We start from the raw sequence: 25,613 nt of genomic DNA, 5'->3' as shown, positions 1-25,613 counted from the left end.
CATCCCTCTTCTCCTCATTTCCCTCTTCCTCCTCTTCTCTCCATTATTGTTATTGCATGTACACACTGATTTAGCCAAACTTACCATAATGTTGCTCATACACCGCCCTCCCACCCTGTGCCTCTGCACCTGCTCCCATGTTGGGAATGCACCTTTTCCCTTCATCTCTCAGAATCCCTAGGTTCTTTCAAGGCTCCACCTGAAGGCTTCCTTGTCAATTCAGCCTTTCTGGATGCCCTCAGCCATGAGTGCCTTCTCCTCCAAGTCCTATTGAGTTTATTTGGTCTGTGCTTCAATGTAAGAAGGTACAGTCTTGGAAAATGGGGTGGTGAGGTACATTCTAGCCCAATAAAGGACTTTAAAAAAGCCTGATCTCCAGAAAAGAGTATTGGGTTTTTTCCTAGACTCTCTGGCACATTACACTCCCACCCTAGGGACCAAGGGAAAAAACTCTTAAATGAAGCTTAGTTATGGCTCATGGCTAGAATCTTACCAAAAAAGGATTGGTTAATATTCCTTTTAGAAAGAGGCACAATGTACAAAGCATATCAGATATAGTTAAGCTGATAATTTCTTCCACACAAGAGAAATGCTTAGGGCTACACACATACATTGATAAATACTTATTGTACTCCATTGTACTCTCCTAGGAGGCAAAGACTACCACTGCTATTTTGCAAGTAGAGGTGAGAATGAGGATTAGAGTTTTCTCATTTCTAGAGGATTAAAATGATAAGTTCTTATACTATAAGATTCAAACCTAGTCTCAGATACTTACCAGCTATGTGATCCAAGGCAAGTCACTTCACCGTTTAGCCTCAGTTTCCTCATCTGTAAAATGAGCTGGAGATGGATGCGGCAAACAACACTCATATCTTTGTCAAGAAAATCCCAAATAGGATCAGAAAGAATGGGACACAACTTGAAAAATGACTGAACAAAAGTAACTATAAGATTAAGATTTCAAGTTTAACTATATAAGTATATTTCTTTAAAACCCTTGTTTCTCTCTTGGACGTATTGTTTCACCAACGTTCCTACTTAAAATTCCCAAGAAGTTTCTTGTAGATCACATCTGAGTTGTTTCAGAGATGCCCAGTGGTATACAATAAGGTCTTGGATCTTATCTCCTACAAATAGTTTCCTTACTATCAAAACAATCTGCTGAGGTCTTTATAATAAGAAAGAGGAGCAGAGGTGATAATCCCAACCATAAATCAAATGTGCCTGCTATCCTTTTACTATTCAAATAAAGTCATAGATCAGGAATTTAATGCTTCTGTGACTTTTTTCACTGAATTCCCACAATTCAAAAGCCAATGACATTAAAGCATGGACATTAAAACAGATTTCAGTTTCATCCATTTATCCTTATAATGTCATTTGAAAAATATACCTAACTTTCTTCCTATGAAGAAATGATCATCGATTTTCATAGTGATTGACATTTTTGTACTGCTTTATATCCATTATCTTATTTCGTAAATCATACATTTTATAACCATTCCGTATAAACTAACTTACTGCCACTCATCCATTTCGGGAAAAACTCACACTTCATTAATTTCATGAATATCCTCTTTATTTTAGACACTGTTGGAAAGCAAGCAATACTTTGAATACTTGCAATGTTTCAAATTCTCTTCCATCTAAAAGTGGTACATTTTCTGTATTAATGTGAAAATTATGAGGGACAGTGTTGCATAGTGTATAGAGCCAGGCTATGTCCAAGAGAGACCTGGGCGTGTTGCTCTGCAACCTGCAAACCCCAGTTTGGCAGGAGGCAGATTAAAACATAACTGAGAAATATTTAACAAAATAAATACAATAGAATTGTATTTTTAAAATAGATGGCTTCTTATCAATTTGGGATTTTATATCAAGACAGTTTAATGATGTTTGTAAAGTTATTGGTGCCGGAATATGTAGCTCTTACTCCAAAATTCACAGATTTTTGTTTGTAGCTATGGTGTTCGCCATAATTTATGAAATGAAAGCTCTAAATTAAAAAAATAGATAGTTTGTGTATTTCTCAGTCACTGCAGCTAAAGATATGTTGCTGTTTGAGTTTGACCCTACTGTTCTAGACCACTCGAAAGCAGTAGGTTCCAGAGAAGGTATTTCCACATTTCTTCCGAGGATTCCCTATACCAAAAGATTTCACAAATCCAGGGCCCATTCCTATTTCCTAATACAAAAAAATCCTACTAGAACTAAATTATCTGTCCATGTGCTTAGACCACCATCAACAACTTGTGAAATATAACCGTTAAGAGGTAAGTTCATTAAATTATTGCTTTACTGAACTGAATGAAAAGAAGAGCTTTAAAAATAAACTTTTTAAAAATAACAGTATTGTGTGCGTGAGTGTGTGTGGGAATAGTAGTAGTAGTAATAGTAGCAGCAGCAGTAACAGTAGTTCAGAATTATTTAGGGCAAACAATAATTTTTTATATACTTTCATTATGTAACAGTAATCATTTTAGATGTATTTCGATTGAAACAATTGCAGAATATTACTCCCTGGTGAACTGGAATCAGATTATGCTGGCTTCCCCTCCATTCGTTAGTTACCATATACAAGATTTTCCTTGCTCTTTTGTTGTATTTTTAGTTCTGTGACTTGTGAGACTGGATACTAGTCGAGAACGAAAAAGTCGTAGCTGTTAAAGAGCACACTTCAATGATTGTTAGAGATATTGTCTGTTGGTATGGCGAAATCAAGCATTTCAAGGATCATTGAAACCCATAATGACATAGAATCCGTCACACTTAAGCACAAAGGAAAATACAATTGAAAATATCACTAAGAACTTACTAGTGCTGTGAAATAGCCTAATTGATCATTAGAAAATAAAGCAAAAAATCTTCACAGGGATTGGGAAACTGGAGGGCTCATTATTGACTCCTCTCTAACAATGGTGTCAAACTTGTCTTGAAACTGGGACCACTAAACTATATATTGGGATCCCTGCAGCCCCCATTTTGACCAAGAAAACCCTGTATTAACATTATCTGTGATGATTGCATTTTATTCATTTTGCTAAGTATTTCCCAATTGCCTCTTAATCTGGTTTGTGCCACACTTATATGTGTTATCCTACATGTAGTTGACACCGCTGCTCCACAGTGCTTGCAAAAGCTTTCCAAAATTGGAATTACAGAAAGGCCAGCAAGAGAATTTAGCTGCTAATCAGAAAAAAATGCAAGTTGAACAGTACAAAGACTAAAATCCTGAAGACTGAAAAAAGGAAAAATTTTTGCTGATGAAATGTACTTCTTCATTCAAAACTATATCAAAGCCAGTCATCTTCACAGAATTCAAAACTACACCTCAAAAAGGTTGTGGAATTTGTTTTTACTTTCTGATGGGTCTAGAATTTCTTATTAAAGAAATGATGAAACTCTAGCAAATATAATCCTAAATTAAGAAGCAGTTCTGGAAATCTGAAGTTATAAAAATTCCCAAATGGGAATGGCTTACTGCCATATGACTTTGTATCACACTGTATGTCACAAAAAGTTAAGAAATCTATCTAAGAGAAGACAATAAACATGGCTAAATGACCTGGGAATTTACCTGATTTAAATCTCATTTCAAAAACTCTGAGGGGGGGGGGTAGCTGGGTAGCTCAGTGGATTGAGAACCAGACCTAGAGACGGGAGGTCCTAGGTTCAAATCCGGCCTCAGCCACTTCCTAGCTGTGTGACCCTGGGCAAGTCACTTGACCCCCATTGCCTAGCCCTGACCACTCTTCTGCCTTGGAGCCAATACACAGTATTGACTCCAAGGCAGAAGGTAAGGGTTTTTTTTTTTTTAATATATTTTATTTGATCATTTCCAAGCATTATTCGTTAAAGACATAGATCATTTTCTTTTCCTCCCCCCCACCCCCCATAGCCGACGCGCAAATCCACTGGGCATTAGATGTTTTCTTGATTTGAACCCATTGCTTTGTTGATAGTATTTGCATTAGAGTGTTCATTTAGAGTCTATCTTCTGTCATGTCCCCTCAGCCTCTGTATTCAGGCAGTTGCTTTTTCTCGGTGTTTCCACTCCCATAGTTTATCCTTTGCTTATGAATGGTGTTTTTTTCTCCTGGATCCCTGCAAGTTGTTCAGGGACATTACACCGCCACTAATGGAGAAGTCCATTACGTTCGATTGTACCACAGTGTATTAGTCTCTGTGTACAATGTTCTCCTGGTTCTGCTCCTCTCGCTCTGCATCACTTCCTGGAGGTTGTTCCAGTCTCCATGGAACTTCTCCACTTTATTATTCCTTTGAGCACAATAGTACTCCATCACCAACATAGACCACAGTTTGTTCAGCCATTCCCCAATTGATGGGCATCCCCTCGTTTTCCAGTTTTGGGCCACCACAAAGAGCGCAGCTATGAATATTTTTGTACAAGTCTTTGTGTCCATTATCTAGAAGGTAAGGGTTTAAAAAAAAAAACTCTGAGGGGGGCAGCTGGGTAGCTCAGTGGATTGAGAGCCAAGCCTAGAGATGGGAGGTCCTAGGTTCAAATCTAGCCTCAGACATTTCCCATCTGTGTTACCCTGGGCAAGTCACTTGACCCCCATTGCCTAGCCCTTACCACTCTTCTGCCTTGGAGACTCCAAGATGGAAAGTAAGGGTTTTAATTTTAAAAATTAAATTAAATCAAAATAAATAAAAAACTCTGAGAAAAAAATATTTTAAATAAAATTCATTTTTCTTTAAAAGGAATAAAATGTGCTTCCATTCCTTTAGTGCTGAACTATGAGGAACAGTGAACATTTCATGTTCTATGTAGAGTTGGGCATGGTCAATACATTGATTCCTTTTGAAAAAAAAATAAGTTTTAAACCTTAGTTACAAGAGATTTGCTGGCTAAGAGAATTGTAAGGGATGTATTTAAAAACAAATGTGATGTAGAAACCAAAGACTTAATAAGATAATTGAAAAGAAAAAAAACAATAAATTAAATGATTCCCCAAAAAGAAAACCTATAGGCTTTAAAACTAGACTTCTGTTTATGAACTAACTTCATCAAAACTATGTATAATATTTAAAGTAATGAAAATGTGGTTATATGATGAAAAATAAAGACATGTCAATGACAAGTTATATAAAAAGTGATTATAGTAAAAAGAGGACATTTTGCCTATCAAAAATTAATGTAGAAATTTTTAAAATTTATTTTAATCAATTTATCATTTTACTTTGTTCCAAAGAATTCATATACCACTGTTGTATTAATACTCAAATGGATATACAAATTCTTCAGGGACAGCTAAGTGCTACAAGGACAGAGTACTGAGGCTAGAGTCAAGAAGCCCTGAGTTCATAATGACCCTCATTCACCAGCTTTGTGACCCTGGGCAAGTCACTTGACCTCTGTCTCCCTCAGTTTCCTCATCTGTAAAATGAAAATAGTAATAGCCTCACCTTCCAGGGCTGTTGGAGAAGTTAAATGAGAAACATTTGTAAAGTGCTTAGCATAGTGCCTGGCACATATTAGGCAATAAACACTTCTTTTCTTCCTTCCTTCCATCAGTTCAAGTACATTCTCTATTGGTATGGCAAAAAACTCATCTGGATCTTGTCCTCTTTAGTCACTTCATGTAATTCCTCTCCTCATCTTTCCCCAGTCCTTCATGAAAGATCCATCCAACCAAATGGCCTTTCTCTGGGCCATTCAATATTTTGCGGATACCAGCACAGCATTCAGACTGTCCATATCATCTTACTCTAACTGAATGACCAGCCCACCTGCTATTCCAGTCAAATGCATCCTGATTGATGTCATTTGCACCACTTTGAAACCACAAGTCTTGTGGGAAGTCTGATGCAGCCTTCTACTAAAGCTCTGTCATGTAGCTTTAACTTCCCCATTAGATCGTAGGCAATTATGATTTTTTGAGATTGCAATGGGTGATTTGCAGGGATCACCAGGAAATATTGGTGTTTAAAAGCTAAGCTTTTCCAGCAGGGAGCATTTTGGAATCACTCTTTGATATGGTTACTCAGTAAGCCCCACGGTTTTCATATCATTAATACTCTTCCAAAGAAGAGAGATGTGGTGAGCACTGATCATCAAAAAATAATCAAATCACCATTCTCTCAATCTATAAGTGGCTAGCCTGGAGTAAAGAAGACTCATCTTTACGATCCTGGACAAGTCACATAACTGCCTCAGTTTCTTCATTTGTAAAATTAACTGGAGAAGAAAATGGCAAATAGCTCCCATTTGCCAAGAAAATCCCAAATGGAATCAGGAAGAGTCAGACAAGACTGAAAAACAGCTAAACAACAATAACACAGGTTCAGTTGTAGAGGTGATTTTGGAATAAGCTTTCTGGGTGTAGATCATTGAGTTGTTAGATCAAAAGTCAAAAATCAATAACAAAATTTAAAGAAATGGAAGATGAGAAAGAAGATGTTGCATGCATTTACAATCTCTCCAACCTGCCCTATTTAAACGAGTTGCTTACTCTGAACAGAAATTAAGAAACTAATCTCTATTACGATTTCTTTAAATGTTAATTGATGTAAAACAATCAAAAAGAACCTACAAACTACTTAGACTAGCAAACAGTTTATTAGATACAGCAGAAGAAAGGGCAATATAAATGTGTGATACATGCTCATTAGCAAAACATTACAAAAGAGCATGATGAAAGATTAGGCATAGTACTGACTCAGAAAACAACAGTGGAGAGAATTTATGAGAGAAGATGAACCAAAGGAGAACATGATGGGGAAAGTAGCCAAACTGGATCATCCTGAAAGCATTGGAAATGAAGTAAGAAAGGAGACAAAGAAGAAAGGAAAAAAGGAAGGAGAGAGGGAGAGAGAAATGTAAAACAGGAAGGAGAGAAAGGGGGAAAAGGAAGGGGCTAGCTAGGTGGATCAGTGTATAATGCACCAGTAATTCACGTCATGAGGACCTGCACTATGCTTCAATAAAAAAGCTAGACAGATCTGGGGGAAATCATAAAGGTAGAACCAACAGGACTTGTTAACTGATTGGATATTGGAGATGACAAGGGGAATCATCAAAGATATGGCAGAGGTTTTTTTTTTAATTTTAATTTTATTTGGTCAATTTCAAACATTATTCCTTGGTTACCAAAATCATTTTCTATTCCTCGCTCCCCTAGCCCCACCCTTGCCATAGCCCTCACTCAATTCCCCTGGGTATTACATGTGTCCTTGATCAGAACCCATTTCCATGTTGTTGGTGTTTGCACTAGCATGTTCATTTAGAGTCTCCATCCCCAACCATATCCCCTCAACCCATGTGATCAAGCAGTTGTTTTTCTTCTGTGTTTTTACTCCCACAGTTTTTCCTCTGAATGTGGATAGTGTTCTTTCTCATAGATCCCTCCAGGTTGTTCAGGATCACTGCATTGCCACTAATGGAGAAGTTCATTACATTTGATAGTACCACAGTGTATCAGTCTCTGTGTATAATGTTCTTCTTCACTCAGCATTAAGTCCTGGAGGTGGTTCCCATGGAATTCTTCCACTTTATTATTCCTTTTAGCACACACAGATACCACAATTTGCTTAACCATTCCCCAATTGAAGGGCATCCCCTCATTTCCCAATTTTTTATGGCAGAGATTTTGAACAAAGGTGACTAGATTGGTAAACTAGGAAGAGTTGTTTTGTGAGGAAAGATGTTAAAACCTCTTTAGATCAGTTATTGAAGTACACATAAAATAGTCAGAAGGAGAGGTCAAGGCTAGAAATAATGATGGGAAAGTTACTCAAAAAGAGTTGGCAGTTTAAACTATGGGAGTGGATGAGTATGTGCTCTCACTTGGAAAGAGGACTGAAGACAACTTTAATATATTGGTTTAAAAGTCATCCTTTTCTAGAAAAGCAAATACCATATCAGCCAAGGAGCTTGGTAACCAGTGTAGGTGACAGTAGTAATGACAACTTCAATGCAAGTTTTATTTAGGATTAGCTACAAAGCTGATAATCCACCCATGGAAAATTAAGACTTACCTGCCAAGATTGAAAAAGAGTTAAATGCAGATGAAGGCTTTGAGAGTAGAATTAGGAATGAAGGAATACAATATATTTACTCTAATGTGCTGGCAGATAGAAGGAAGGCTGATGATGGGACAAAAACCTAAAGATAAGTTGTGTTTCGAACTTGTGCCTTTGCAAAGTACCTATTTGAGATTTAATGTTTTTGTTAAAAAGGAAAGCCCTCTGGAGAAGAATTTTAAAATTTCTATTGTTTTAATTGAGAATCTCAACATTTTGAGATTTACTTGAATTGGGAAACTTAGATTGTCTGTTGAGGGCTAAGTATGTTATTGATTCTTTTTAAATCCCAGTACATTAAATATTTAACATTAGGAGCTTAAGAGTTCTGAGAAAGAGGGAGGAAAGTGAAACATTGAATTAATTACCTACCAGTGTTTAATCATTTAGGCATTTTTATTGATTCAAATTATGGTAAACCTACTCAGGTTAAGGGAGTAAGGATATCGTGTTCCTGGAATCCTCCTGCCTCTTTTAACTTTCTTCTTTGAGTCCCTCATTTGTACCCAGAGACTCCCTTTAGAATTCCTTGAAGCTAGTGAGCCACTCGGGCTTCAACGTGAATAAATACATTTTTCAAACTCTCCTTTGCCTTAGGAAGAAGGTGCCAAAGAATATCACACAACAGTGAATATTGATGGAGCAACAAAATGGATTCCATGCTTATTTTCAAAAGTCCTAATACAGGGACAAACTAGGTACCATAGTAGATAGAGTCCCAGGCTTAGAGTCAGGAGGATCTGAGTTCAAATCTTGCCTCAGACATTTCCTAGCCCAATGACTGTGGACAATTCTCTTAACCCAGACTGCCTAGCCCTTTCCATTCTTCTGTCTGAGAATTGACTAGGACAGAAAGTAAGGGCTATTAAAATGACAATAACAAAAACTCCTAGTATATTATTACTGAACATAAATAACCTAATAAATGATCTTTTGTTATTATAATCAAAAGTTGGTCACATAATTAATAGTGCAATAATAATAAGACATTCTAATGATAAAACATTATTTTATATTCTTATGCAACGGACCATAATAGTAAAAGAATAATATCAAGCTGGTGACTTATCCTAGAATCATTCTATCTAAACCTCATTGAAAAAAGATAAGGATGAAATAATAATCTCATAGAATCTTTCCATAGTCATATCAAAATGTCATTCAGGCTCCATAAGGATAACATTCTTTTTTTTAAACACTTACTATCTATCTTAGAATCAATACTAAGTATTGATTCCAAGGCAGAGGAGTGATAAAGGCTAAGCCATGGGGATTAAGTGACTTGTCCAGGGTTACACAGCTAGGAAGTGTCTGAGATCAGATTTGAACCCACGACTTCCTGTTTCCAGACTTGGCTCTCCATCCTCTGAGCCACCTACCTGCCCCAGCATAACATTCTTAATGTACACCAAGGAAATACAGAGATTTGTGTCTTCTTTTCTAAAATCCAGAGGTCCCATCAAAACAATTGATAAAGTTGATAAATTAAAATATCTCATTCTCTAATAAAGAAATACCAACCATAAAAATATCAAGAAGAAAGAGCTGTGACTGAATGTATCAAGAGAATTCCTGGCATCCCTAATCAAAACTGAAATGAGAACATGTTTAAGACAATAAATCCTATACGATACCATTGTTAATGTATGCTTTCAGAAATCTAATGTGGAAAATATCCTGGCATGAGTAAAGGAGCTGTAGGAAAATTAATACCTTCTCACCAAAAAAGAGAGAAAATAATTATTCTTCAAGCTCACAATCTAACACATTAAAACAAAAAACTATAGAAACACTGTTGGAACAAACAGATGTTACTTCATTGAGCAATAGAAAAGGCTAGCAGATCCTTGCAGTTCATTTGTCTAAAATTACAAAAAGTGGTTTACCTCTGGGGATAGCATATGGAATGACTAAGATCCAAATATAGAATCAAAAAGCCCTCCATCAGTGATATTCACATGGCGAGCCAACAGTCTGTCAACAAAGACCAACATCCAGTGGTGGAACTGTAGATTTGTTTATGCAAACAGAAAAGTTTATGGTAGCAATTAAAGACCATGTCTTTGCCACTAGATATTACAGAAGCATTCTCCTTAAGGAGCCTAGACTTAGTGATCAATGTAAGTTATTCGAGAAATGATGGAATCCAGACCATACATCACTGGAGACTGGGAAAATAGAGTACCATCTTAATGCCCAGCAAGACATGATCTGGTGGCTATCATACATCAGAGAACTTACCACCTTTCATAGACTAAAAAGTAACAAATTCTATAAAATAAATAAAGACCATAATGAAATTTTATATTCTCTAAGTCTTATATCAGTTGTGAAATGGTAAAGATGTGGACCATTTTTGAATATCACTTGTAAAAGCCTGTTTGTTCCTTAATAATCAAGGATACTCTAAATTCATGTAAGAATGATTCTCATAAAAATTCCTTTTGGAAGCATGTAGGATGATAATTAATGGAGTTCTTTCAATTACCTTTTTTTTAAGGGAGAGATAACAATCAGATCTATTTTTTCCATGGCTTTAGCATCTTCCCTCTTTCAAATACCTTGTTAATTAATCTTTCTACACTACGAGGGTTCTCTTACTTCCAGCATAGTTTTGTTCTTTGAACACTTGATTCAATCCCAGTTGCTTTTTCTTGTCTTAGTTATCTTTAATATCATTTCTACCTTCATGATAACACTGGAGACTGCTGAGTTAGGATCCAAATATGTATCTGATGAAGACAAGTTTGTTAACAATTTTAAAAATGTTTTGTATTCTATTTTTTTGTCCTTAAATGTCTTGGGGTTGATTTTGCTCAGCAAGATGTTTTGCCTGTTTTTCTTTAAACTGATTATACCCACCATTGTATCATTGTGTTTTTTCAGGTAAAACTGTCCAAAACCTACCATCATCTTAATATTATACAAATGAGTTCATTTTCTGATGATTCTTGTCTTTGGTAGTCATCTTTTTCTATCAAAAAAAGTCAGTTGTTCTTAAAGAATAAGGTATTTTGAGGATTCTTTTGGTCTCTGTGATATTTAATCTACATTGACCAAATTTCAATAGAAGTTATTAGTGTCAATATTATTTCTGTTGTCCATTTCCTATTGTTGATGAATATTTATTAATTCAAATAGTTCAGAAGTTATTTCAATTGTACAACACAATCTTTTTTCCTTGTTTTTATTCTTCCTTTCCCCTAATTCTGATCTTATCTCTAAGTAGTCTAAGAATGTTTAGCTCAGCTATAAGAACTGAACCATCTATAGCAAGTCTTCTCCTGTCTATTAAAGTATAATCCATTTCATTTTTACAGTATAATTGGGTATTCACTATATTCAGCACCTACTAATTTTTTTTTAATCCACACCTTTTGGTTAGTATGCTAGAAGTGTGATATGGGCTAGGCAATCAGGATTAAGTGACTTGCCTAGGGCTGCACAATTAGGAAGATTCTGAGGCTAGATTTGAATCCAGTACTAATAATTTTCTAAGAGAAAATGTCTTATGACAGAAGGACTTGAATTTTCTATATAAAATGCAAGACTTTGACCTGTCTCATTACTTCTTCTTAAGTCATATTTTTCTTTCTGTCCTCCTTTACCTTTTCATTGAAATCACCAAGTATTACCGTATATGTATAATCAGTTACTTTGGATGGCCTTACCAAGTTCTTTATAAAATTTCTTTCTCTTCACACTTAGTGGGAAGGAGAAAGGAATAAGCACTTTTATGGCATCTATTATGTGCCAGGTCCTGTGCTGAAGGCTTTTAAAAAAATATTACCTTGTTTGATCCTCATAGTAAACCTGCAAAGTAGATACTATTATTTGCCCCATTTTACATTTGACTAAATTGAGGCAAATAGAGGGTTAAGTAACTTGTGCAGAATCACACAACTAATAAGTTTATGAGGTCACATTCGAACTCTGGGTCAGTGCTCTGTCCTTTGAGCCACCTAACTATCCTAGCAACTTAGCCTGGTAAATCTATTTTAATGGTTTCCTTTTTGTGAATACTTATAATGAATTCCGCAATATGCAATAACCAACTGTTCCGCTACATAATATTTCTTCTTCCTTTGGGGCATATTATAAAATTTATTCAGCAAACTCCTTCCTTACTTATGTTCCATTCTACTATTTAGTGGCAACTTCATTCTTTCATCTGGCTTTGTTTACAGCAAGAATGTCAAGATTAATATGATTCATCCCATCTGTCCACTTAAAGGTGGATTTCACCTTTGGAGTGCCAAGAGTCAAATTAAACTGCTAAAAATAATGGAATTCTACTACTCTCTGAACTTTTCCTTTTTCTCTACCATAATTACAACACAGAAGAGAATGACTGTAATATATAAATGACCCTGGGTTCTTGGATCTCTGTTATCGGACAATAAGCTCTAGAATGCTCTACCATTCTGGAAAGACTTTTAGGCTCAGGAGAAAGTCTGTTTTTCAAAGACCAACCTAAATATGGAGACTCAGTTGAGTCTCACTCTTTATGACTCAGTGAACCATAGAGTCCATGGGATTTTCTTGGCAAAGAAACACTAGAGTGGTTTCCATTTCCTTCTCTAAGAGATGAGAGAAAATAGAGTTTAAATGACTTGACTGGGATCACAAAGCTAGTAAGTATCTGAGGCTAGATTTGAACTTAGGTCTTCCTGACTTCAGATCTAGTATTCTATCCACTGAATCATTTAGCCACCCAAATGATAAGATACACCTGATTCCTGGCCATTTGGTGTTTGTTGTTTTGTTTTTTTACATTCACATCCCTTGAAAGAAACTAAAGTGCAAAAATGGCCTTCAATCTCTATCTAAATGAGATATCTAAATTGAGGGTTAATAAAACAAAAATCCACCTTCCTGAAATTGCTATTTACTTGGTGTTGCTCTCCTACCCACTCCATTCCCTTCCTGATCCAATTTTTCTAATGAATCCTTGGGAACTGAGATTTTTCTGCTAACATAAAACATGTCCTAGAAGTGATAATGTAGTTAATTCTAGTAGATGGTTTTAAGTAGAAACTTCTTCTTCCTAGTGAATGCCAGAACTCTGGAATCAGGAAGGTCTGAGTTCAAATCCAGCCTCAGATACTTACCAGTTGTATAATTCTGGGAAAGTCACTTCACCCTGTTGGCTTCAGTTTCTTCATCTGTAAAATGAGCTGGAGAAGGAAATGACAAACCGCTCGGGTATCTCTGCCAGGAAACCCCCATAATGGGTCATGAGTCAGATACAACTAAAACAACTGAGCCATTAATCCTTCCTGACTGACCATTTCTTCCCTGTCTCTGATAGTTACCCTAGATGAATCTCAACTTCTTAGCATCTCTAGAGTTCAAAGCAATGCCCTAAGCCTATAAATTGCAGAGAAGGTGCCAGTTGGCACTAGTGGTGGGAGTTTTCTTGCCTGGGAGTTCCCATATTCCTCATAAGAATCCTGAGGGGGAGGTTGTCACAGCAAGGCAAAGCCCATATTCTGGCACCTACAACTTCTCTGTCTCACCATAAACTGACAGGGCTTTCAATGGATCATTTACCCAGTTTAGGAAAGGAACTGACAGCCACTATTTTTGGAGTAAGAGTCATTGGACCTTCTGGAGGTGGATGATAGAGAACTGATGGCTTGAAGACTGGCGTGTACGTATACCCTACTTATGCCTTTGACATATCACATTCTTGAAGGATAGGACTTTTCCAGTTTTTATAATCACTGTCATCAGTCATGTGAATAAATCCATCCAAATGCCATATTGATTTAGACTCACTTTTTTTTAAAGTACCGAGGACCTGAAGATTTGTTATCATTCAGTCATTTTTCAATTGTGTCCGACTCTTCTTGACCTCCTTTGGGATTTTCTTGTCAGAGTCTAGGATGGTTTGCTGTTTCCTTCTCTAGCTCTTTTTTCAGATGAGGAAGTGGAAGCAAGCAGGAGTAATTTGCCCAGGTTCACACAGCTAGTTAGCGTCTGAGGTTGGATTTGAACTCAGAGAGATGAGTCTTCCTGACTGTAGGCATGATGTTTATGAACTGCATAAAAGGTTGTTCCTGAGGCAGGGATGTCTTGGACCTTTATCTTTTATAAGAGATTTGAAATTCCTCTCCCCAACCCCAAAACACTTTCTGCCTCTCAGAATAACAACCTTTGACCAACAAGGAAAGTATTCTTTTCCCAGACCATATTTCTTCATTCCTCTAATTAGCCTCAGAAACCACTTACAAAAGCCCATGATCTATTCTTTAAAAAAAAAAAAACAAAGACTTATTTTCCAGTCTTAGAATCAATACTGTGTATTTATTCAAAGTAAAAGAGTGCTAAGAGCTGGACAAATGGAATTAAGTGATTTTCCCCAGGTCACATAGCTAGCAAGTGCCTGAGGAAAGATTTGAACCCAGGACCTCCTGTCACTGAGCCACCTAGCACTGCCAGCATCTCTGATTCCCTTTTATTTAAACATGTATTAACTCCATTATTATCATTGAACTGCCTAAACCCAATGTAGTTATTGATCAAAAGTTGGCTTAAGAAATTTTAGAGTCTAGAAGATTTAGGATTTGGGAACCCCAGTAATTAGAAACATTCTCGAAAACTAAGCAACTCTCTTAAGACAATAATTATTAGCATTCCCTGGAAGCTTCCTAATCTAGAAGCCCCCCATCCCATGTCTCTTTCCTTTCTCCATCCCTAGTACTTCAATGAATCTGTGATCTTGTCCATCCTATCTGGTTCTTGTCCATGTGCTTTCAGAAGTTCCTCCTACTGGAGACCTTTCCCACTTTCACCACTATAAATGGGTTCCAGTGGAGGATCTCCTCTCTTTGACTCTCCATCTCTCATCCCTTGCTCTTATCACGTGACCAGCATCTCTTCTTTTCCTGACATGCAATTCCTTGCTAATACTCTTTACTTCTATCCCTTCCTTTTTGGTTATATGCTTGCTGCAGCATACTTATGTTCATGTTGTACCTTCCCTTTGCCTTCTTTATGGTACACATCTTTTGCCTTTTGAAGTTAGTAGTATTCTAGACCTCACTGCCACATAAAAATTTTTTTAAATAATTAATATTGAATCAAAGGACCTTTGATTTTATGGGAAATTTGAAGTCAGGAAAAGAGCTTTGCAATTTCTCCAAAGTCATCCAGTCCTCACCTTCCTCCTGTTCAATTTTGGGTCCAACTGTTGTCCTTCTTTATTGTGTGTCCTAGTTATATATTTCAGTTAGACATAATCTAGCATATTCATCTATGTATCTACTTATCTACCTATTCTTTCTATTTATCTCTATCCATCTATTCATCCATCCACACATCCATCCGTCTATCCCCTTCCTTCCTTCCTTCCTTCCTTCCTTCCTTCCTTCCTTCCTTCCTTCCTTCCTTCCTTCCTTCCTTCCTTCCTTCTTTCCTTCTTCCCTTCTTTCCTTCTTTCCTTCCTTCCTTCCTTCCTTCCTTCTTTCCTTCTTTCCTTCTTTCCTTCCTTCCTTCCTTCCTTCCTTCCTTCCTTCCTTCCTTCCTTCCTTCCTTCCTTCCTTCCTTCCTTCCTTCCTTCCTTCCTTCCTTCCTTCCTTCCTTCCTTCCTTCCTTCCTTCCTTCCTTCCTTCTTTTCTTTCTGTCTGTTTGTTTATCCATCTATTTATCTATCTATGCATCTGTCTTTCGATCTGTCTATCCATCTATTTACCTACTTAATCTGTATATTTCTCTTTCTCTCTGTCTAATATATACCTATCTATGTACACACATACACAGGGGCTAATATATACATACACACACATACATATATATATATATACACATGTGTATGGATAACTTTGTAACCATGCAATGCCAATATTTAAAGAATCTCTCTGTTTTATCTATGGGGAACTAATCCTACTACTGAGGCAAAGTGCATCTAATTTTTGACTTAGCAGATTATCTCCAAGAGCCCCATTGGCTGAAAAAGGGTCCTTTTGTAGCCAAACTAGTAATGGGGTTCTCTTGAACTTCTATCTACTCTGTATGTTGTACATATCTAGTTATTTAAATTTTGTTTGAAAAATAATATATATATAACTCTTTTTTCTACCATAGCACTTTGCATAGTTCCTAGAAAATAGGAAGTACTTAATAAATGTTTGCTGATTGATTGCCTGACTGAACTTTACCCTGGTTTCCTCTCTGATGATAAAGTCTCTGAGTTCTTGACTCAAAACCAATTCAGTTTGGAAGTCGATCTAAGGCTCACATGCCACTGGCATAGCCCTCAAGGACCCACAGTCGCCTCTGACCTTGATTAAACATTGTAAAAAGACTATAGTAGTTTTATATGAATAATTCATATTCATACAGTGCTGGTTATTTCGTACGCTTGGCCACTTCTCCAGAAATATCCTTAGACAGGAAACAGATTCCTTCTAAGTCATTGAAATTATATTGTTATTTAGTCTATGGGAAAGTTGATGAAATGGTTTAGTATTGCTATTTGAGTGGTAAAGTTGAGAATAATAAGACTTTTTTTGCTAATAATTAATCTGACAAGCACTCCACTCTTCATACTATTTATCTAAAGGATGTGTTAGCCAGACCTCGTTAGTATTAACTTGCAAAAAAATCATTGGGCTGCTTTGGGTGGGGTTTAATCAAGCCTTGTACTCTGATTGAAATGCACTGTTCAGAAGGAAAATTGATTAACAAAATGAAAAAAATCTAGAGTGTTTTCCATGCAGTCATCAGTGTATCTTACATAATTATAGTAGCCCATAAATCACTGCAGTGTATAAGTGCTTCACTGTTGATGTAAATATCTTAATGACTGAAACCTCTTTAACCATGAATAATTTATATCTGTATGATTCATTTTTCACACCCATGCTTTACTTCAACATGATGAATTAATACTCTGTCAAGGACTGTGAACTTGATTTCTTGTGGGTTTTTCTTTCTTCTGTTTGTTCTTCTCCAGCTGGTTTGTCTATTTCGTTTATCCTGCCATCTTTAATGTACACTCCATCCATATCACTTGGACTTTCCTATATATCTTGCTAGATATCTTAGAAGAATGCTGGGTCATTTTTTTATACCTGTACCTTCTGCCTTAGACTCAATACTAAATATTAGTTCCAAAGCAGAAGAGCAGTAAGGGCTAGCCATTTGGGATTAAGTGACTTGCTCAGGGTCACACAGCTAGGAAGTTTCTGAGGTCATATTTAGACCCAGAACCTCTTATCTCAAGGTCTAGTGTTCCATCCATTGAGCTGCCCCTAGAGCATTGCTAACGCCACTTTTCATAAGGACTTTTGTGACTTACATGCATTTGGAATATACAATTGACTTTTCCTTGTTGTTAGGAAAAAGCATCTGAGTAAGTTAGCCTAATGAATGTTATGACTGGTGAAGACTATCACTGGCTGTCAAGCATTTTCTAAATGATGTCGGTTGTTGGCCTTGATTTAAAGTAATTCCTTATTCTATGTTTTGTAGTTTGTTTCCATGAGTATGATTTGGCATGGAGAATAGGGACCAAGCAGCTGCACAATTTCTGAGTATAGGTCTTTTTTGCACAAATGCTGCTGCCATGACTTCCCCTTGCACATCAAGGTCTACCAAAAAGTCTTGGTGCCATAACAGGGATGCCAGAACAAAAGCCTATGCAAGAACTTGGTGGGAAAATTCTTGTAGAAGTTTGCAATTCCTGTGCCCAGAAGGCTTTAAAGGACTGTCTGCCCTTTGATCCAGCCATAGACTGCTGGGTTTGTACCCCAAAGAGATAATAAGGAAAAAGACTTGTACAAGAATATTCACAGCTGCGCTCTTTGTGGTGGCAAAAAAATTGGAAAATGAGGGGATGCCCTTCAGTTGGGGAATGGCTGAACAAATTGTGGTATCTGTTGGTGATGGAATACTATTGTGCTAAAAGGAATAATGAAGTGGAGGAATTCCACGTGAACTGGAACAACCTCCAGGAATTGTTGCAGAGTGAAAGGAGCAGAACCAGGAGAACATTGTACACAGGGACTGATATGATACACTGTGGTACAATCGATTGTAATGGACTTCTCTATTAGCAGCAATTCAATGACCCAGGACAATTTTGAGGGACTCATGAGAAAGAGCACGATCCATATTCAGAGAAAGAACTGTGGGAGCAGAAACACAGAAGAAAAACAACTGCTTGATCACATGGGTTGATGGGGACATGATTGGGGATGTAGACTCTAAATGATCACCCTAGTGCAAATGTCAATAATATGGAAATAGGTCTTAATCAATGAAAAAACAAACAAACCTGGAATTGCTAATTGATTACAGGAGGGGGTGGGAGGAGGGGAAGGAAAGAACATGAATCATGTAAACATGGGAAAATATTATAAATTAATTAATTTAATAAATTTAATTTTAAAAAAGAAGTTTCCAGTTCCAAGAAAATGTTAGCCAGTAAATATAGCCTACATAATATCTGGATGCATTCAAGGCCTTTCCAGTTCTAAAATAAATCTTGAAAATGTTAAGCTACTGAAAAACTATTTTTTCATCTTACCACCCAAACAATGATTGTTGTTCAGTCATTTTAATTGTATCCAGCTCTTCACAACCCTATCTGGGGTTTTCTTGGAAAGGATAATGAAGTGGTTCATCATTTACTTCAGCTTATTTTGGAGATGAAGAAACTGAAGCAAACAGAGTTAAATGACTTGCTCAGAAATCATACAGCTATCAAGTATCCAAGGCCAGATTTGAACTCAGGAAGATGGTCCCTCAATTTGGAAATGGCGGAACAAATTATGATATATGGTGGTGATAGAATTGTGCTGTAAGGAATAATGAACTGGAGAATTTCAGAAAGAACTGGAAGAGCTTCATGGACTGAGGCAGAGTGAAATAAGTAGAACCAGGAAACGTTATACCTAGTAACAGCAATATTGTAAAATGATTGATTGTGATAGACTTTGCTACTAACAGCAATGCAATGACCCAAGACAATTCTGAAGGACTTAGGACTAAGAATGCTATCTACCTCCAGAGAAAGAACTATTGGAGTAGAAATGCAGATGAAAACATATGATTTATCATTTATTTATAGGGGTACATGATTTGGGGTGTTGGTTTTATAAAATTATTCATTTACAAAAATGAATAATATGGAAATATATTTTGAGTGATAATACATGTATAACCCAGATTGAATTGCTTGTCAACTCTGAGAGGGAGGAGGGAAGAAGGGAAGGAGACAATACGAATCATATAACTTTGGAAAATATATGTGGAAATTTGTTATTAAAATAAAATAAAGATAAAACGGAAGGAAGGAAGGAAGGAAGGAAGGAAGGAAGGAAGGAAGGAAAGAAGGAAGGAAGGAAGGAAGGAAGGAAGGAAGGAAAGAAGGAAGGAAGGAAGGAAGGAAAGAAAGAAAGAAAGAAAGAAAGAAAGAAAGAAAGAAAGAAAGAAAGAAAGAAAGAAAGAAAGAAAGAAAGAAAGAAAGAAAGAAAGAAAGAAAGAAAGAAAGAAAGAAAGAAAGAAAGAAAGAAAGAAGGAAAGAAAGAAGGAAAGAAGGGAAAGAGGGAGGGAGGGAAGGGAAGGAAATTGAATCTTCCTTACTCCAGACCTGGCATTCTATCCACTTTGCCACCTAACTTCCCTTCATAATTCCTCCTTTAGTGAAAGACTTGTACATCTTCTGATACTGTTTCTGCTAAACATGTAAGACATAATGCTTCTTCAACTGTGTATTTTCATTGATGGAGTTTGGTCCATCAAACAGTGAAGAACACCTAACAATGCCTTTTCATCCTGTGTAATTCACCCCCCCCCCATAACTCCTATATACCTAGGACATTTCTCTAGATCTTTTAACATTCTTTGGGCACCCCCAGTGCATCACACAGGCTATCCACTTGTTATCTCTCTTCCCTTCCACATTACTAATTCAATCTCCTTTTCTAGTTATATCTTGGATGATAACTTTCTATGCCACCTTCTGTGTGGAAGGGATAATTTTTAATATTATGTAGTTTGTGTCCACCATGTAGACCTTCCTTGCCCTCTTGAGGAGCTATGGTTTCAGTTCTTTGGAGATTCTGGTATTCTATGATTTGCTCTCATAAAATATATCAAGTTTGAAAATATGGGTCTTGGTTTCAGGGAAAAGTTTGAAGTCATTGAAAGTGTTGTATAATTTCCCAAATGCAATCTAATTGACCTTCTTCTGTCTAAACAGAGTCTATTGCTATTCTGCTGTTTCATTCAAAGATATAAGTATTGATGAACCAGTTCTGTGGGCTATCCATTAAATTGTACATTATAGTCTGGACAATAGGCATGGTCAATTACTTGGATTTTTCCTTTATGGATTGTTAAGCTGAAGTCTTTTGTGTAGTTGGGAATCTTATAAGTTCTACAGTGTTCTGGGGCTTAGTGTAATCAGCACAGTGTCATGTGCAAATAAGTACTAACTGGAAGACTGCACTTACTTTGGGAAATCCTCTAGAATCTGCGATGTTCATCCGCCGATAATGGCAAATACCTTTGGCAAGTTCATCCCCTCTCTGCCTCCAGCTCTTAGAATCTAATTTTCTTCAAGGATCAGTTTGTGTACCACCTCCTGTGATGATGGCTAGAATGATGATTATTATTGATAACAATTGTTAATAAGAAATTATATATAATATAAAAGTAATCATTATGACTTGTAATAATTGTAGCTAGCATTATAAACAGTGCTTTAATGTTTAAAAAACATTTCATATAAATGGTTTCATCTTAACCTCAAAATAACCCTGGTTAGTAGGTGCTATATTCATACTATCTTACAGGTGTGGAAACTGAGTCAGAAAGAGTCTAATTGATTTTCCCAGGGTCATGTAACTATTAAGTGTCTGAGACCAGATTTGAATTCTGGTCTTCCTGATTCCAGGTCTAGTGCGCTGTCCACTGTGCCACCTAGTTACTTATGGAAAGCCTTTCCCAATCTCTTTAATTGTTAGTGTTCTTTCCATCCTCAAATGAGCTGATGTATATTTATTTATCTGCTTACATGTTATTTCTTGATGGTAGTAGGTAAGTTCTTTCCAAGAAAGGGCTGGTTTTGTCCTTTATCTTTGTATCACTGGACCTTAGCATCATATCTCACTTAATACGTGTTTATGGGATTGAATTGGATGTTGCTATTATAATGAAGAGATGGTTGAACAAATTTTTCTGTTGTTGCATCTACAAATAATATTAATATGCTCTTATGCCTTTTCTACCATCAGATAAATGGAGAAAGGGATCATAATATCTGACTGTTTGAAGGATGCACATGATGAAGAGATATTAGATTTGGGGGTTCTAAAATCTAGAACGCTGAGCCATATATATATATATATATATATATATATATATATATATATATATATATATATAAGGTACATGGAGGCAAGCTTTGGCTAGACATAAAATCCAAGGAAATTAGAGGAGTACAAAAGTAGAATGATATTGGGAATTTGTAAACACTGGGTCTACCTGTATGTGAGGGGATTCCAGCAGTCCATGACCCAATACACTCAAGGGAATCAGAAAAGCATGAGAATATGTTCTCAAAGAGGTATCTATCACGAAGGGCATGACACAAGGACATTATTGCTCACTCCTTTGATATATTCTGTGCCTGTCATAGTTTTGTATGATTGAATTATGATCAGTGCTAGCCTCTTTTTCATTTTTACATTAAATTTCCAACAGATTCGGTGGCAACAGCCTCTGGGCCACTGCTTGTTGAAGTTGCCAAAACCCCCGGTTCCAGCCTTGGTGTTGCATTGAGTACTTCGATGTGCTGTAACAAGCAAGTCATCATCATCGACAAAATCAAATCTGCAAGTATTGCCGACAGGTGAGCGCCCACGGAGATACCTCATCTTCCAAGATGTATGACTTTAAAAAAAACCTAAATTTTATTTTTGAAGTTTCCTTTCCATTTTCTACAAGTTTCATTTAGAGAGACAAGTCACTGTGGTTGGGCCTCAAAATTCACCTACCCTACCTGTTGCCCCATGATGTAAGTCTCAGTTAAAGGATTCTCCACAGATGTTTGGTTTGACCACTTGGCACAGTTTTTTAAATAAAGCCTTTCCTTCTGTTTTAGAATCAATATTATGTATTGGTTCCAAGGCAGAAGAGCAGAGCAATAAGGGCTAGACAATGGGAGTTAAGTGACTTGCCTAGGGTCACACAGCTAGGAAGTATCTGAGACCAGATTTGAACTCAGAATTTCAAATCTCTAGGGGAAAAAAAAAGCCTTTAAAAAAAAAACAAACGAAACAAGCTCTTCTACCATGCATTGCCACATAAACCTTCTATTATTGCCATAGAAAAGCAAAGCATTTCTTTGTTTGTGATGTAGCATGCAGTGAAATATCCAAAGGAGTTAAACCCTATAGCCATGAAATCTTATTATTTCCCTTAAATGAAAAAAAAAAATTGACTACCTGGCTGGAATCCTTAAAGTAAAGCTTTGCAATGCGAAATGGCTGTCATGGTATGTTAATCTTAGGGTTTTACAACCTTGAAGTGTCCCTTTAAGGTGCATTTCTCATTCCTACAACACAATAAAAATGAAACTCTTTTCCCTTAGCTTTTTTTGTTTTCTTCTAATTAATATTTTAGAATGTTGCTGAGGTTGATGGGGAGAAAGACTGGTTTCCCACCTACAAAATCACTTTACAGTTCCTGATAAGAAAGTCTTCATTTCCTCCATTTGGAGTGATCTTGCACATCCAAATGAAATTATATTTATAGATGGAAGGGATGATTAAAAGCACTTTTTTGTCCTGAAAGGTGGGCTACGAAAGCTTGGAACTTTTTTTTAATTTATTTTGAAATATGCTTTAGGAACCAGGCTCTCATGTATGTTTCTGGTCCTTTATTCTCTATATCCCAATTCTCACAGCAGGGTTGTGAGCAGCAAACCCCTGTAGTGGTCAGTCTACAGCTCCACTGTGGTCTTACCCTACCTTAAAGCCATTGATCCAGGGATACTCTCCAGTTCAATGGTGCAGGATGCTTTAATTTTCTCCCTCTGTTTTTTTTTTTCCCATTCCACAGGGGGTAACCAGTTAAAGGAGCTGTCCACTTGACTGGTATGTGGGATGCTGACTGCTGTGTTTGCATTTCTCAACTCATCCAGTAGCCAGTTCCTTGAGTGCAGCAAGATGTAGCAGCTAGCTCCCTCCCCCTTGTCCCAGTCTAACTCTCAAGTCACCATGCCAACCCTGGTTTCATCACTTGTTTGAATCGTGCATAATTTCCATCATCATTTATGGTCTCTCTTCTAATGAATGTTTAACTTTGGAATAACAAAACAAGAAGAAAATGGTGAACTGGGTGCTTGTGTGAGAGGGGTCTTACTAATAGTTCTCTCAGGTTGTTCTCATTATTATATTGTCATTCACATATATATTAGTAGTCAGCTACCCCATTCCAACTCTTTGAGTACTGTCTTGGGATATCATGAGCTTACCAACTCGTCTGTAGAGATTTGAAGACCTAATGGGGAAAAAATGGAAAAATTCAAGGGGAGGTAGAAAAAAACATTGTTTTTCCAAATTATTTTCAAGTATCTTTTCTCCCCCCATTAAAAATTGGAAAAGTAAGAAAAATATATTATTTTCTGGAATTTTTCCATTTTTTTCAAAGCTTTCGTGTCTCTTTGTATATAAGGTTTGTATTAAAAGGCTTAAAATGTTGACATTGGATGGCTCCTGTAACACTTGAACTTTTCCTTTCTTTTTTTAAAAAGATCAAGATCTCTTGTAATTTTCATGAGCAATATGAAGGAACTAAAAGTCCCTTCCAAACAGGGGCCATACTTTATCAGACTGAGTTTTTTTCCTCTCTATAGATGTGGTGCATTGCATGTTGGGGACCATATTCTTTCTATCGATGGAACTAGCATGGAACATTGCACAATGGCAGAAGCTACACAATTCCTTGCCAATACCACAGACCAGGTCAAACTTGAGATCCTTCCCTATCACCAAACTCGAGTGGCATTGAAGGGACCTGAACATGGTAAGAATCTCCATTTGGTCAAATCATCTTTTATCTCTTATTTTCTCCTCATAGTTATTGCTTTGTCCCAGAAAATATGAAATTGGAATGGAGCTGAGTTGGAATCTTCAGTGTTATTAATTACTTCAGTTGTTGTCCCAGTGCCTAACACATAGCCTGACACATAGTAGGAGTTAATAAATGCTTAATGATTGATTGTGCATTAATCATCCATCTTGCACGTCCCCTTTTTCAAGTGGTTTGATTGACTATGCCTTCTGGAAAATCCTAAAGTAGAGGTATGGAATATTTTTAAGAGTATCTATCAAAGTCTTTCTTAATGTAAACCAAGTCCCTAAAACCAAAGGACAATTAAGCAGCTAGAAGGGAAATAGCTAGCATTTTTCTTAAACCTTTACTTTCTGTCCTGATAACAACTCAAGATGGAAGAGCAAGGACTGGACAAATGGGTTGAATGACTTGCCTGAGGTCACATAGCTAGGAAGTACCTGAGGCCAGATTTGAACCAAATCCTCCCAATTCTAGGCTTGGGGTGCCACATGGCTGCCTTCACCCCAGCATTTTTCATACTAGATTTCTTCCCTAAATGTAGACTCACAAATCGGTAAACATCAAACCTGAATGTGTGTTTTGACACTACTACAGTATATTCCCCCGCTCCTTCCTAATTCTTAAGGGTACTATCTAAATGCTTCAAAGAAGTCAAGGCATTAGTCTTCATTCCTTATGGACTAATGCATTTCTCTGAGTTTCAAAAGTATGACTGGTGTTGTGCTCTCCAGTATTTAGAGACCAGGCAGAAGAGACTTGCCTCCTTGTCAGGTCTGGTGTCATCTCGGAAGCCATTTTTTCTCAGGAAGAGAGAAAAAATCTCCTGTCCCAGATGGAACATTTCACTGTCTAATAAGTGAATAATTGGGATTGGATATGTGTTCTGGAGAAATCAATAAATGCAAAGTAAACTAATAGGGACAGAAACTGGACCTCTGATTTTATTGATATAAATAAGTCCAAATTGAGTGAACTCCATTCATCAAACACTAGTTGGCACTTTCTCAATAACCTATATATAGGCTTAGAGAATTGCCTAGAACACTGAATTATTAAATGACTTTCTCCTGGTTACAGCCAGTGTGTTTAGGTGTCAAGATTTGAATCAAGGTCTTCTTGGTTTCATGGTCATCTCTCTCTGTAGCCAGTGCCCCATGCTGCCTCTATGGTATTACTCTGTAAGGTATTACTCAATACTCAATATGATATCACTCAGTTACTCAACCCAAAATATTTAGATATCAAGAATAAAATAGAGTCTCAGAGATTCTAGCTTCAAAATTCTCACATGTGCCTACTAATTTTTAAATGAGGTCCATCTAAGCATCTTCAGTCAAAAGATAGAGCAAGAACAAGAGCTTAATGCCCCAAAAGGCATCCAAGAAAATGTTATTGTTGCTTATTCATTTCACTTGTGTCTGACTCTTCATGACCCCATTTGGGGTTTTCTTGGCAAAGATACTGGAGTGGTT

General features: G+C 36.8%; 1 protein-coding gene across 16 annotated transcripts in view; it reads left to right on the top strand.

The window, feature by feature from the left end:
* The window catches only part of GRIP1 (glutamate receptor interacting protein 1), an 808,853-nt gene that overhangs the window by 644,147 nt on the left and 139,093 nt on the right, over positions 1-25,613 (top strand). For all 16 annotated transcript variants that reach the window (XM_056798430.1, XM_056798415.1, XM_056798416.1 and 13 more), the window contains 2 exons: positions 21,766-21,913; positions 23,921-24,090. In XM_056798430.1, coding sequence (XP_056654408.1) covers positions 21,766-21,913; positions 23,921-24,090 — 318 coding nt within the window. The remainder of the gene's footprint in view (positions 1-21,765; positions 21,914-23,920; positions 24,091-25,613) is intronic.

The sequence above is a fragment of the Monodelphis domestica genome, chromosome 5, assembly GCF_027887165.1.
Source record: "Monodelphis domestica isolate mMonDom1 chromosome 5, mMonDom1.pri, whole genome shotgun sequence".
Taxonomy (NCBI): Eukaryota; Metazoa; Chordata; class Mammalia; order Didelphimorphia; family Didelphidae; genus Monodelphis; species Monodelphis domestica.
Note: the sequence above shows the minus strand (reverse complement) of the source record. Positions and strands in the feature narration are given on the sequence as shown.